We start from the raw sequence: 13,351 nt of genomic DNA, 5'->3' as shown, positions 1-13,351 counted from the left end.
CAACTTCGTTATCAATTTTTGATAATAAGCCGAGGGCAACATATTTTTATTACTCGATAAGAACGTAAATTGATTGTCACTTTCAACCACTGTTAACGTGTGAATGATGACAGTAGGTGTAATATTTCTCATGAGGTTTTTCGAATCTCACATAATGTCAGCAACACTGTTAGAACCACTAAGGCATAAACCTGGATACGGAACTTATTTTACAAAATTCTGGGCAATGAGATTTCATGTCTTTGTATTGATACTTTGTGTTATATTTGACTTACCACTGTTTGAAAAATTTAATTTTTAAAAAATAATACCTAATATGATACGTACTTCGTCCATAACTCGTTAGTAAAAGCTCTGAACATGCACTAGGTAAGCCTGCAAGGATTGCAAAAAGTATTAAATACTTTCTTTATGGACATACCATTGCTAATGACCAATGTTTCACGCAAGGATACTGCCAACAACATGAGCTGGTGAACCTCGTGGCTTCCAGTTGCTACTGGAAGCATGTTCGCTTTCAGTTTGTTATGTTTAGTAACAGCATTCGGTTGTTGGTTTGGCTGTGGACTGTAACTTTGTTCAATAAGCATTCCAAACCAGACAAGTTTTGTCGGAAATCGGTTGTAGAGAATGTTAGTAAAATAACTGACTAAATTCGAACATGGAACATACGAGTTTCAGGAGCTGATTGTAGGCTTGTGGAATGAATATTGTTTGAGAGAACCGTACGTATTTTGAGCATGACAATAGGTTATATCCAAAAGCACATTGCACTATCGAACCGTTACAGAAAAAGGAACAATCGGATTACTTGGTGGTGCAGGGAAGAGCAAGGCTTCGGATGCGACCGACTGGAAAGATTTGCCAATCCTACAGTGACGTAATGATCGATAACGACGATGAAGATGATTATGAAGGATATTGTGAGTGCGGTTCTGTCAAAGACATACTTTAGTTCAGTTTAGTTCACAGGCTTCCGGCGTCGGGCGGGGGCGTCGAACTGGTGAGAATTGTGTAATAATTTGTCTTTGTATGATTTTTTTGCCCTGCAGTTCTTCGCCCAGCCAACGAGTACAATATCAAAGAGAAAATCAAATTAGCCAATCAGGAATCCTTTGCCATACCGACACCACCTTCGCCAAAATTCGCCATTGGTGAACGAAGGGTAACTTTTCGAGAACAATTGGTTGACTACGAACCAGACGAATATAGTGATGTCGAGGAAGAAGACGCGCCCGGCGAAACGAATAGTAAGTAAAGGACAATTATCTTTTTGAACCGAATATGTGCCAGTATGACGTAAAAGTTTGTGAAAAAATGGCAGTTGTGTTATGGAACTATTTTGCTGTAATCTGTTATATCATTATTTACACCGACTTAAAATAAAGTGCACATGGTTCAATGGATATAGAACAGCAATACATGATAACAACAAAAATGACTTAATTCAACTGGCCAATGCTGGCCGTCGTTGGTTAGGATTCAACAAAGTCGCGCTCAACTTTAATAGGTGCTCTAAAGATTTTCTTGTGTCAGTCCTCATAGTTCAATTACGGTGAATCATATAGGCCTGAGTTTGTTGAGTCCTAGTACTGGACTAACTGTACTAATTACCATCAGCGTGCCCAGACATAAACAAAAGATAGAGCACCCGGCCTTTTAGAAGAATGTTTTGGCCTCGCGTAATCGTAGGATGATGAATCTATTATTACTTACGGCCGATTAGGTTGAAAACTCCGGATTTTCGGGTGCAGTTGACATTAGACTTTAGACTTGGGACTGGACAAGAAATAAGAGTTAAAGTTGGTCTTGACAAAGGACATAAACTAGACTCGAATTTGGACTTATCTGGGCTTGAAGTTTTACTTCAAATTGAACTGAAAGCTGGACTTAAAACGGGATTTGAAATTGAACTTTAGTTTAGAGTACTTTGAATTGGAAGTTTTACTTGCATTTAGACGTAAAATCGGACTTGAAACGAAAGCTTTTATTTGAAATTGAACTTGAAATCGAACGTAAATTGGATTTAAATCCGACTTGAGATTAGACTTAGAATTAAATTAGACCCTAAGTTGGACAAGGAAAAGAAATTAGACACGAAGTTTTACTTGAAATTAGGACTGACATTGTTTACCTTACTCTCTCGCGCATTTTACCGCTTTTCTATTTCGTTTTTTTATTTTTTCCAGTCCCGTTTTTCGTCTTTTTCTAATGGTTTTTATTTCCTTTGCTTCTCGTTTTTCCTCTTCATCTGTTCCGTTTTTCTTTCTTTTCTGTCACATTTGTCAAAAACATCCTTTTTTCTCATTTGTTCTCCAGTTTTCGGTTTTTATCTCCCGTTTTACATTTTTCTTTGGTCACTTTTTTGTGTTTTTCTTTCTTTTTCTGTTCCATTTTCCCGTTTATTTTTACCTCATCATTCTTCTTTAATATGCCATTGGACCTGTTTTTCCTATTTTCCTTGTTTTCTCTATCAGTATTATTTTTTTCCGCTCTCGCTATTCTTTATCCTTTTCGTTTCACTTGTTTTCTGTTCCGTTTTCCCTTATCGCGTTTTCTTTCTTTTTCTCTCCCATTGTACCACTTTTTCTTCCTCGTTTTTTTCCATGTTCTGGCCCTAGTATTTTATAAGCGACCATGATTTTTTGTATTTAGTTTAAGTTAGTTACTCACTTGACAATTAATGTTTATTTATTATGTAGTATGTGATGTGAATTGTAATTATGTATTTTTGTGAAGATGATGGGGTTTTTATGCCTACGTGAGGATGGCCTCAGCTTGGCTTTTCCCCATCCAACCATTGCTCCATGTAGACCTATTAGGTCGGATGGATAGAAAATTAATAAATAAATTAAATAATAAATAAATATTCTGTCTATTTGTTTCTGTTTTTCCTTCTTTTTGTTCCCATTTTTTCTTTTTTCTGCTCTTTGATTCCTCTTTTTCCGTGCCGATTCTTTTCTTTTCCTGTCTTGTTTTTCCGTTTCTCTTTTCCTTCTCGTTTGTTCATTTTCTGTCTCATTTCGTCATTTTTCTTTTTTCCTGTCTCGTTTTCCATCCCATTATGTTACGATTTTTCTTTCGCTTTTCTTTTTTTCATGCCAGTTTTCCACCTTTTTCTCTCTCTCTCGCGCCTTTTTAATCTTTTTCTCTCCTGTTGACCAGTTTCTGTCACGTTTTTCCCTTGTTTTTTCCGTTTTTTACTTTACAAGAAGATAGTATTTAAAAAAAATCATGCGACAGAGCATGATGATGGCCTTTCCTTTGGAGTTTTCTACCATCATTCAATTTAAAATTAGGCTTAAAATTTGACATACAGTAGGATTTCGTATTTGGCAACAAATGCGTGTCGCCTATGTTGCCAAAATCCAAACCGTGCCAAAATCGAGACCCTTTTTTGATATGAAAAATTTGAATGCAAATGCGGTAGAAATTGACTAAATGTTTACGTCATCCACCAAGAGCTATTAGTGCGGTGCAAGTAAGTTTTTGGTGACCTAAGACGTAGTCCTACGACAACAAAAATATTATTGTTCGAAAAATTCTAAAACCGCAAACTTTTTTTCATGAACACACCTTTGGCAATGTTTTTTTGTCATTTAAAGTATGTATGCGGAAACTGACTGATATTTAAGCATATTTTTGGAAGTAAAATAATTAGTGTCGCCAAAAACCCCAAAAACGGATACTTTTGTTGCCCAAATCGAACCATGCCAAATTCGAAATCCCACTGTATATCAAATTTAAATTGGTTTTAAATTGTACCTAAAAATAAAAAATAAGAAAACTTATCCAATTTAATTCTACTATGTGTATTTTATTCAATGACAGATACGTATTTCGCCTACGACTTGCAGGCTTCCTCAGTGTCTGTTTTCGAACTCGAAAACGAACACGAGTTCGAAAACAGACACTGAGAAATCCTGCAAGTCGTAGGCGAAATACGTATCTGTCATTGAATAAAATACACATAGTAGAATTAAATTGGATAAGTTTTCTTATTTTTTATTTTTAGGTTTCGTATTCTACTAAGACGCTCCAAAAACTTCAGTTTAAATTGTATTTAAAATCTGTCGTATAAAAGCAGGTCAAGTTTCGAAATCGGAATGTTTTGCTGGCCCTAGATTTTGCTTTTTTATTCGAATTCCTAGAAAAATATTTTAGCATTTTAAAATTTAGAATAATGATAATTTCTAATGTGCATTTTCTTCTCGCAGATGTTGAACAAAAATCGCCACTAGATATAAACGACTGCACGCAAAGCAAGAACGCTACTGGCGAGATGGACGAGGTGGACGAAGAGATTATCGAAGAGCTGAGTATAAACGAGCCACCAGAGGACGATGTTGAATCAGGGATCCAAACCGTTACGGCAGATGATGATGGCCAGGAAGAGGAAGAACATGGAGATTATGATGAACTGGAAGAAGAAGTAACCGAATCTAGTTTTGATACTGAAATACACAATCCAGAAACGGCCAGTGAGGACAGTAGCAGCCCGACCAAAACTCACGGCAGCGAAGAGGTTTCTGTTTCCGGTCAGGAAGAGGTGAACTATTCCGAGGAATCTCAGAATGATGATGACAATTCAGAAGAGCGTGAAATTATGAAAGAACGTCTAATGAGAGAGTCGCTCATGTACGATCAGGAACGTGATGATAGCGAAAACGCCGTAGAGGAACCGGATGCGGACAGAGAAAGTCCTGTGCAGGAACATTTTCGGAAGAGATCCATGAAATGTCAGCGTAAATGCTGCCGTTTCAAAAAAACAACTGACGAGAAGCTTCCTTACTATAATGGTTTTCATTCAGAATATGGCTTGTCTAAAGAGGAATTGGATGCCAAGAACAAGCGGTTGGAGGCAAAAAAGAAACGTTTTTACGAGCGACACCAGAGGAAGGTCGAAGAAAAGCAGATTAAAGCTCAAACCAATGAGGAAGCGTTCTCCGCGTGGCTGAATAAAAAGTTGAAAAATTCTATAAATAAGTACCAAAACATGTACGATTACAAGGAAAAGAAACACAAACGAAGACTATCTAAAGATAACAGCATTAGCATGACTGCGTGATGAACCCTGTGTGCTTATTTTACTTACAATTAACGGGACTCGAAATAAGACGGATAACAATTAATCATGTTTCCTTATGGAACTAGGCAGTTTTACGAAATAAAATCAAATAAACTAAATATACAAAATTGTTTATGTTTATGAACTTTTACCCAGTCCCTCTTAGTTCTTTTTGCATGAATAATGCTGAAACAACAGATGGATAACGAAACAACATTTCTCTTTTACCAAATGGATATGCGTGCGAAAAAGGAGTGCGAATCTGTCTCATCATATTAAGTATTGTATACCTAATAAAGAAAACGATGTTTTAAGTCATCTTCAAGCAAAGAAAAAGTAAGACACTTTGATATGTAAATAAATTAAATAAATTTCGGTAACTAAGCGTACAACGTGATTTGTGTAGATGCGACGATGTATTATAACTTCGGTCTATATGAAAATATGAATATGAAAAGAAATGCCAATACATAATCGTGACATAAATTATTGTAGCAAATACTAAACTGCGACACGGCTTCCGTCGCTGCATGTGATGTTAATAAGGACATGTTTGATGACTATAGGTGGCTCCGAAAAGAGAAATGTTGCGGCAATTTAATTCACGATAAGTGTTTTTATACATGCGATTGCGATGTTCAGAATATTGTTGCGTGCTCGTAAGAAATTACTTGGCATAGGGATTGCCAAGTGTCCGGTTTTCGGTCAGTCTGGCAGTTCTTCAACCGCGAAGTGGGTAAATTGGCCAATCCGACAAAAGGTAATTTTTGCTTTTACTCCGCAGTAGCATAAATGTATTATATACTATTCGACGAGTTTCTCTCAATTTCCATTTTCTGTGCGTGCGTGTGGGGCTCGTAGATATACTTAACCGTCTAACGGGTAAGACCGTCTGTAGACGGCCGTCGTTTTTAGGATGTTGCCCGTTAGAGGGTTAACCCAAGCTCGCTTGTTCTCCTTGCCTGTTTTAAGCATTAAGCATTACTTTGGCAATTCAGTTTCTGCTATATCCAGACTTATTTTAATTCTAGAAATGTGTCCATTTTTGAGAACAACGCAGATTTTAATGATTAAAGCACTATACACTCCCGCTCGCCCAAGCGTGTTACGAAATATATAAATGACTCGTTATCTAGCAGGACAGAATGATGTATTAACACATCCGTCAGCGTCAATTTGCGTTGATGCACAATTCTGTTTGGGCCTTTATGCTCTCAGCTATAGTTTGCACTGGCTCGGCTGAGTGTTGGGTTGTCGAGTGACAGATCTTCCCGCGAAAAGGGGGTTTTGAATAAAGTAAGATCCAGCATAGTCAGTTGGCTGAATATCATAGGGAGTGTTTGGGAACTTCATGCATCCCATTGGTAGTATAAGTGAAAGTATAACATTCAGATGATATCAACCCCAGTAGGGAGTACCTGCCAGTAACATGTATTACGACCATAACTGCTCTGCATGTAAAAATTACCGTCATCGTGAGAAATTCGGTTCACCAATGCTACGTCCTCTTCTCCTCCTCTAGCAGCTCAGAGTCGGTGAGATTCGTGCTGTATCAAAAATTTCTCTCCGGGTTACTCATCGCCAATTCGTTTAACGACCCTCAACACTCGCAAGTCAACATCACGTTGGATCTTTTGTCCGCTATCCTTGTGACGCGCAGCCGCAGCCTCCTGACTTTCGCCAAGTTTGCGATGGAAATCTTTTCAAGTAGTGCCTGCGCCCCTCTTTGCTTTCTGTTTGTGCTCCGCCAAAAATAGTTCACAACACCAGTGACCATACACGTATAAATTTCGCAAGCAAATTTATAATCTTGTTTGTACCTTTGTCCATCGTCAACTTTTGTACGGCTGTGTATGCTCCTTGAGCAAATCTTGGCGAGGGTGGAGTATGCCAGACTTGAATGCGTCCATGAATTTTCTTACGGCACTGTCCGTAAGAGGCGAACGAGGTTTTTCGGAAGCCTTTCTACCATATATTTAGTATTCGATACATTGACTTTTAGTCCAATCCTTTTAGTCTCCGTTTTTAGCCTGGTGCAGATTGCCACCACGCCACCGTCAAACAAAGGCTAATAATGATGTCAAGACCATCTGCAAATAGTAAAAGTTGGCTGCTTTTACTGAAAATCGTTCCTTTGCTTTCGATGCATGCTCGCTGGATCGACGATTCGAAAAGACTAGAGAGTGTCCCTGAAATATGCACGTAGCAAAAACGTATGCACGTATGAAAAACCGCTCTCGGACACAATGTGCTATAGGTCTTTGTGCTAGGCTATATTGTCTGGTACTGTGCCACGAAATCTCCTGCTATTGGGGATAAACGACGTAACAAGACCTTGGAGGGCACCTTGTAGCGTTGATCATCGTAATGCCGTGGGACAAAATACTCATCTAGTGGTTTGTCCTCATCCCAAATCCTGAAAATTATCCATTGAAGTGGTTCCTTACAATGTTTGTATACCTTTGCAGAAAGATTCAGCTGTTCGGTTTCTCGCCGCATTTTTTTCTAAATCGGAAGACAGGACACTATTATCGTTTGTGAGGACTCCCACTTTAATCTCCGTTTCCAGATTTGTGGTATTCGATCGGTCTGGAAATAATCTGTGCTGGTCACAAGAAGTATGGTGCTTCACGCCATGAAATAGAAGCTTGTTTACGAGTCTCTAGTAGCTTCGGTTCTGCACATAAAAGGTTATTCCTCGGTAGTTTTCCAGTTCGGTCAGGTTCCATGAAAACAGGAAACTAAAACAATTCCTTCCAGGAATCTGGGAATAATGATTAACCTTAGCGACACGTTGCAATTCGTGGTTAAGGGTGCACATAAGGGGGTATATAAAGGGTGCACATAAGCACAGACGGTTTTAGCTTCTTATACCAGCTGCAACATTTGTTTCGGAAAAGCATTTCAAGTATTCCTTGTGGCACATTTCGGAGAGCATCCTCGATTATTCGTGAAGCAACTGGTTCAGTCTTGAAGACACCCGAGATTTGCAAATCAGTGGCAGATTCCATCGGCAGAGCTCGCTGTATTAGGACAAATCGATGGAAGGTCCCGTTCTTTCTATTTACCATTCACAAACGACGAAGGCTTCTTTAAGTACGCTGCACGTGTAAAGTGTAAAGCACTTGATTGTGGATTCTGTTACTGGCTGATTGTAGCTGTTACTGGCTGACACGAACTTTCGTTTCGTATGAGGGTTGCGATGGTTAGAGTAGTACCGAAGAGCTTTAGTACCATCTTTTTTTAATGCTTGTAACCTCTGATTGGCCTTGGGCGTTTCTGTTTGGGATGAGTTGCAGGCACGTGAAAATTGAATAATTCATTCATCGTGACTATTATATAGTCAACCGGCATTGTACAGAGGGTAATAGCGTCGAACACATTAAATGTGCCGTTCGAGGTTACTACAATCTGTTGCACATTCATTGAGATGCTCATCGAAGAACTGCATCTTTCTGTCGGCCACCGTCGGTTCGTTTGTGATAAGCTTTAACTCCTCGTTCCTACACGTATCAGGCTACGGTGTGTATACTATACGAGATTGGTTCGCCTTTTTATTGCGTGGGTCATTAACCCAAAATAGTTGTTGTAATTCGATCAAGATCTCTCTTCTCCTTTAGGCGCTTTTTTCTTTTAGGATGGTGACCAACTTGTAGGGAATGAGAGCAGAGAGAATGACGACCATGACGAAAGAGAGAAAAAGAAAGGAAAATAAACAAGGCAGTCGTATGATTATAACTTTGAGGAAGACGGACGGTAATGGGTGCGACTTGGATATTTTAAAAAAATTGATTGATGTTATTGTCAATTGGATGAAAAGTGTATATTGTTGGAGGTGTTGGACCGTCAGGACGCGACGCAACTCATAATGCGTTCGTCAGTGCTTGGCTAAATTCCTCCTCGTATTTCTACGCCTAGGAATCGGAGTTGCTGGATAAGAGGCTAAGAAGCATTGCGTGGTCTCTTTTATACCTCCAGATACTCGAGACACCGATGATACGCGTAATCCGACCATTAACGCCACTGCAACGACGCACCACACTCTATGGTCCACTTTACACCCAATGATTCCTCGCAGAATCTTACAACGCAAGACACCAACATCTCTTCGGTCTCTCGTTTTCAGGGGGTACGCTTCGTGGCCGTAGATGTCATCCCATGACTGCGAAGCTTTTGCAGGCATTCGAATCGCGTGAAGGACCTTTTTTGTGTACCATTATCGTTTCTAGTACCTAGGCTTTCACTAACCAGTTACGGTTCGAAAGAACTCCTGCAGACAGAACTATGCTTTTTTGATTTTCGACGAACTTATAGATTTCCCTCTTCACGTCATCGGGTTTGTCGTTCATCGTACAAGGTAATCAAGCTGTTATGAAAGATTTTGCCTTTGATTTTTAACACGCATAGGCAGTCACGGATAACCCTCCAGCTAATGGCATACTTCATTTTGTTTTCCTAGTAGTACAAAATCGATTCCATGTCTTGCTCTATGGCCGTCGCTGTTTAGTAGATACTTCTACAATTTTAACCAAAAGTGTCATTCATTTCAAATTGTGTTGAATTTTATTTTTTTGTTTATATAAAATATGTTGAATTTAAAAATTATAGGTAATGTTTTTTTAGTCTATGGATGCATATACATTCATCTCATTGAACTTGTTTTCTTTCGGAAAAAAAACTTTAAACAATAAATATGATCAATAGTAATATAAATTGTTTATTGTATATGCCTTAAATTAAATAATTGCCGTACCTTCGATTTAACCTACATGAAGCTTACAGCAAAAAAAAACAATCATATAAGTTCACATTTACAAAATATAGAGGATTTTTGTATTGATTTAGATCTCCAGAATTTTGCATTTTCCACATGTATTCAATTTTCGTTAGAATTACCTAAAATATGAAACACAAGCAAGTTCAAAACTTTATGCTCGTAAGTATTATCATTTGCTATCAGTTTTTTACTCTATTCAAAGTTTACACCTCTCAGGGTTGAGCGCTGACTATAACAACCGAAAACTTGCCGACATTGGTTGGTGCATTATGTTTATGTAAAACTACTTTTCAATCAAAAAGTTGTAGCTACGCTACAGTTTAATTTGCTTCTTAAACTTTCCACTATCATTTGCATGTTGTCGGCGTGTTGCGATGATTTATAGTCATGGAAGCATTATTTCAAATTTCGTCTACACTACGCGGTACATCTATCTCTATGTCATGATCTACGGGGACGATTTGTTTTTAATATTATGACAAAGAAGCATAAAAGTTCGTGATTTATTGGTTTCTGTGCTGGTCTTCTATTTTCTTCGTATCATTCTAATATCGATAATAATTATTAGTCATAAGCTGCTTCTATAAATTCGCGTATCCAGTCTCATCCTATTCCATAGCAATACTGAGCTGAGTAGATCTGTGGAATACATATTTTCTTGGTGACGGCATTTGCTGTGCATAGAGCGTATTCTAGATGTGACGTTCATAATTTTCTCTTGTTTTATCTAGTGGCGATTCACTCCATTACAAAACGGTTTCATTGGCTTACTCAAAGTCCAAGTATCAAAAAACACGATGGCACTAATTTCAATGCTGTTTTTATTTTGCCTACTGGACTACACACAAGTTTTGCGTTAGGTCTTGAACAGCAGTCAATAATATTAACATTTTTATTATTTCTGGTTCAAGGTTTTACGATAAGTGATAAATTAGTATGATTTAAATAAAAATACCACCCTCGTTTTATCGTTACGAGAATTAACAATAAATCACGTGGATGACCAACAAAAATGTCGAGATCTACATCCTTTCATGACACAAGCGTATGTCTACCTTGTCTATGGCGAAGAAAAAAAGATTTCTGGGACAGGAAGCAACCTCGAATCGAACGCAACAACTTGTGTTTTTGGTGCAAAGTCACTGCATGCGACGTGGTACATTTTCACTCTACATGCCCACATTTTTTCATTTGTTTCAAGTATTATAAAACGTTTATTTATAGTTTATGTAACTTACTTTATTGTGAATAATGTTCTATGTTCTCGCAAAACCTTTCCTCTGCTTCCGACGTACCTAAACAAGGGCGATTGCCACATGTTTATTCTAGTTACTTCAATGGTATGCATGTACGATAAGTATCGAGAATTTCGTACCCGCAGGATGATACATGACTTCCAACAGTGAGCCATTTCCTATTTGTGTTACTAGATACGTTTCGAGTCTGTCTCTGAAGTCGTTATTGTTACAAAACATGCTGAGCTGGTCTGCCAAAATATCTTGCCATTTATTGCGTATTGAATTCGAAAAATCACATTTGTACATTTCTTCAAATTAAGTATATATATATTCTAAATATCATGGGACAGATCAATTAAAAATAAATTTCAGTAATTCGTGTTAGGTAAACATGCTCGTCTCTGTAGATGCGATTGTTCAATTTTTAAGAAAAAAACCTTTATCATTTACAACCTAACAATAAATTCGATTTCTTACCTATTTCTAGATACGTTTGGACTGTTTATAATGCGCATAATTATGATTAAATCTTCGTGTCACCATTCTAACTGTCACAATCCTTATTGCCGGAAAAGGATGACAAATTAGGAATCGTGTAATCGTGTTGATAAAACTTCTAATGCACTGTAAGTGTAAACCATCGTAACCATCGTAAGCAAAAGCGTTTAGTTTTTCACTTAGGTGAAAAGAGGCAGATGATAGAAATCGAATCCACGATAGCCACGAGCTGCCAGCCAGATGTACACAACGTGGTAGGCTCCGGGAACGAAGCATATGAAACCAGCCACGAAGAATACGGCCGCTTGGGAACCGTTATGTGGTTCGGCAATTGCGTACGCTCCCATTGCTATTAGACCGGTTCCAATGACCAGCAGAGTGGCGGCGGCTAGGACAGTTCTCCAGTTTTCTCTTACTTTCGGATGCCGCCAGCAGTAGGTATCGGTGTCGTTCGATGATAGGTTGCCATACTCCTGTATTAGTGAATCGCTATCCCTAGAGGTGGTATCATCGGTGTACTTTAGCGTCCTAGGAATTATGCAGTTTTACATAGAAAAAGAAAAGAGCACCAAAGCCATACGAGCAGGATAGAAAGTGAAACAGACCGTGGAAGATACGAAAGAAGAAAATACCCGTCTTAAATTCTAGAAATGTGCAGCTAAACAAGTAATTTAATACTACGTAATCATATATAAGATTTTGTGAATATTAATAGAAGTATAATAAGTTTTTCTCAGTAATAATACTGAGAACGGTTTTATCATTGTTACATCTACTTGTGATTTAGAATATCCGCCACCATTTTTGATCATATTTTGCTACATAAATATACCTTTGATCGTGATGAATACGAATTGCGATATCGTCTGGGGATCTGACCTTTGCCCGCATTGGTGTTGATATGACGGTTGAGCCATACACTTTGATTACTTCATCGGTTTCTTCTTCAAATGCATCGTGAATCGAGAACCGCTTGCTGGGTTCTTTAACGCTACTGGCGCTCGGCCCTCGAGTGCTTCCAGAGGAAGTGTTCATCGTTTTTGGTCAATGCAGAATACGACGCAATTGCACGAAAATAAAAATTCCACAGCTGCAATCCTTGTTATTAATGTTGTTTATAAAAGTACAATTTTTACAATGTAAAAAGAAAACACATCAAAGGCGGCACATAGACTGTAGTACATATTAGAAAAGCACAGATCCTATCGAAGTTACTTTGCAGTCAACGATATTAATTCAATTTTAATCACTTGTAGCGTTGTACGAACGCAATTATTTGATTCACAAAATGCAATTTGGTTGTAGTAATGCATTTGAGAAGAAAAACTAACTGCAAAATGTTTTTGTTCGGTAGTTTGTAAAATTTTGTCAAAATTTGTCACATTTGACAAGTAAACAGGCTGGGTGCGAAAGAAAAAGCGAGAGTTTGGGGATAACTATAAATTACGTAGCACACTAGAACAAATATTTGGTATCCACCTCCACCTTTTCGCGCGTGTAGTGGCGGCTAGTGGGTACACGTTTTAAAAACATTTATCTGCTTTTGGCACCCCACTGTCACAAATGTCATTCCCATACATTTTTCGTGTAGCCATCTCATCTAGCCCACAACAAACTTTGCCTCGGACAAAATGTATTTGTGAGTAGCCCGCTCTAACTTCAGCCTCGGATGAATCTGTATTGGTAAGCTCCCGAACAAAGTTACTTTTTTGCTTTTTTTCTTTTTGTGTCGGACGTGTAGGAAGCGTAAAAAGATGTTAGCTACTTCTT

The 13,351-nt window shown here is 38.2% G+C and overlaps 2 protein-coding genes across 3 annotated transcripts; one reads left to right on the top strand and one right to left on the bottom strand.

Annotated features, from left to right (window-relative positions):
- The first annotated feature begins 841 nt into the window (after positions 1 to 841).
- LOC128736182 (protein SDA1 homolog) lies at positions 842 to 5,068 on the top strand. The gene is made up of 4 exons (XM_053830664.1): positions 842 to 923; positions 1,053 to 1,254; positions 1,389 to 1,396; positions 4,218 to 5,068. The coding sequence occupies exons 1-4, from the start codon at positions 842 to 844 to the stop codon at positions 5,066 to 5,068; spliced, it is 1,143 nt and encodes a 380-aa protein (XP_053686639.1).
- A 4,708-nt stretch (positions 5,069 to 9,776) lies between these two features.
- Positions 9,777 to 12,901, bottom strand: LOC128734598 (transmembrane protein 134). 2 transcript variants are annotated; one of them, XM_053828874.1, is made up of 2 exons: positions 12,414 to 12,901; positions 9,777 to 12,109 (listed from the first exon to the last, which is right to left on the bottom strand). In XM_053828874.1, exons 1-2 carry the CDS (start codon positions 12,614 to 12,616, stop codon positions 11,761 to 11,763), a joined length of 552 nt encoding a protein of 183 aa, XP_053684849.1. In that variant the 5' UTR covers positions 12,617 to 12,901; the 3' UTR covers positions 9,777 to 11,760. The 2 variants fall into 2 exon arrangements, with proteins under 2 accessions (XP_053684849.1, XP_053684850.1); XM_053828875.1 differs by having other exon boundaries at positions 9,777 to 12,076.
- Between the last annotated feature and the right edge of the window lie 450 nt (positions 12,902 to 13,351).

Source organism: Sabethes cyaneus, chromosome 2, assembly GCF_943734655.1.
Source record: "Sabethes cyaneus chromosome 2, idSabCyanKW18_F2, whole genome shotgun sequence".
Taxonomy (NCBI): Eukaryota; Metazoa; Arthropoda; class Insecta; order Diptera; family Culicidae; genus Sabethes; species Sabethes cyaneus.
Note: the sequence above shows the minus strand (reverse complement) of the source record. Positions and strands in the feature narration are given on the sequence as shown.

What these genes read in the sequence shown, in the direction of transcription:
- LOC128734598 (XM_053828874.1), bottom strand. Translation starts at nt 12,616, where the DNA reads ATGAACACTTCCTCTGGAAGCACTCGAGGGCCGAGCGCCAGTAGCGTT. An exon ending in CGTATTCATCACGATCAAAG is followed by an intron (nt 12,110 to 12,413) that starts GTATATTTATGT and finishes CATAATTCCTAG; the next exon opens with GACGCTAAAGTACACCGATG.
- LOC128736182 (XM_053830664.1), top strand. Translation starts at nt 842, where the DNA reads ATGCGACCGACTGGAAAGATTTGCCAATCCTACAGTGACGTAATGATC. An exon ending in AGATGATTATGAAGGATATT is followed by an intron (nt 924 to 1,052) that starts GTGAGTGCGGTT and finishes TTTGCCCTGCAG; the next exon opens with TTCTTCGCCCAGCCAACGAG.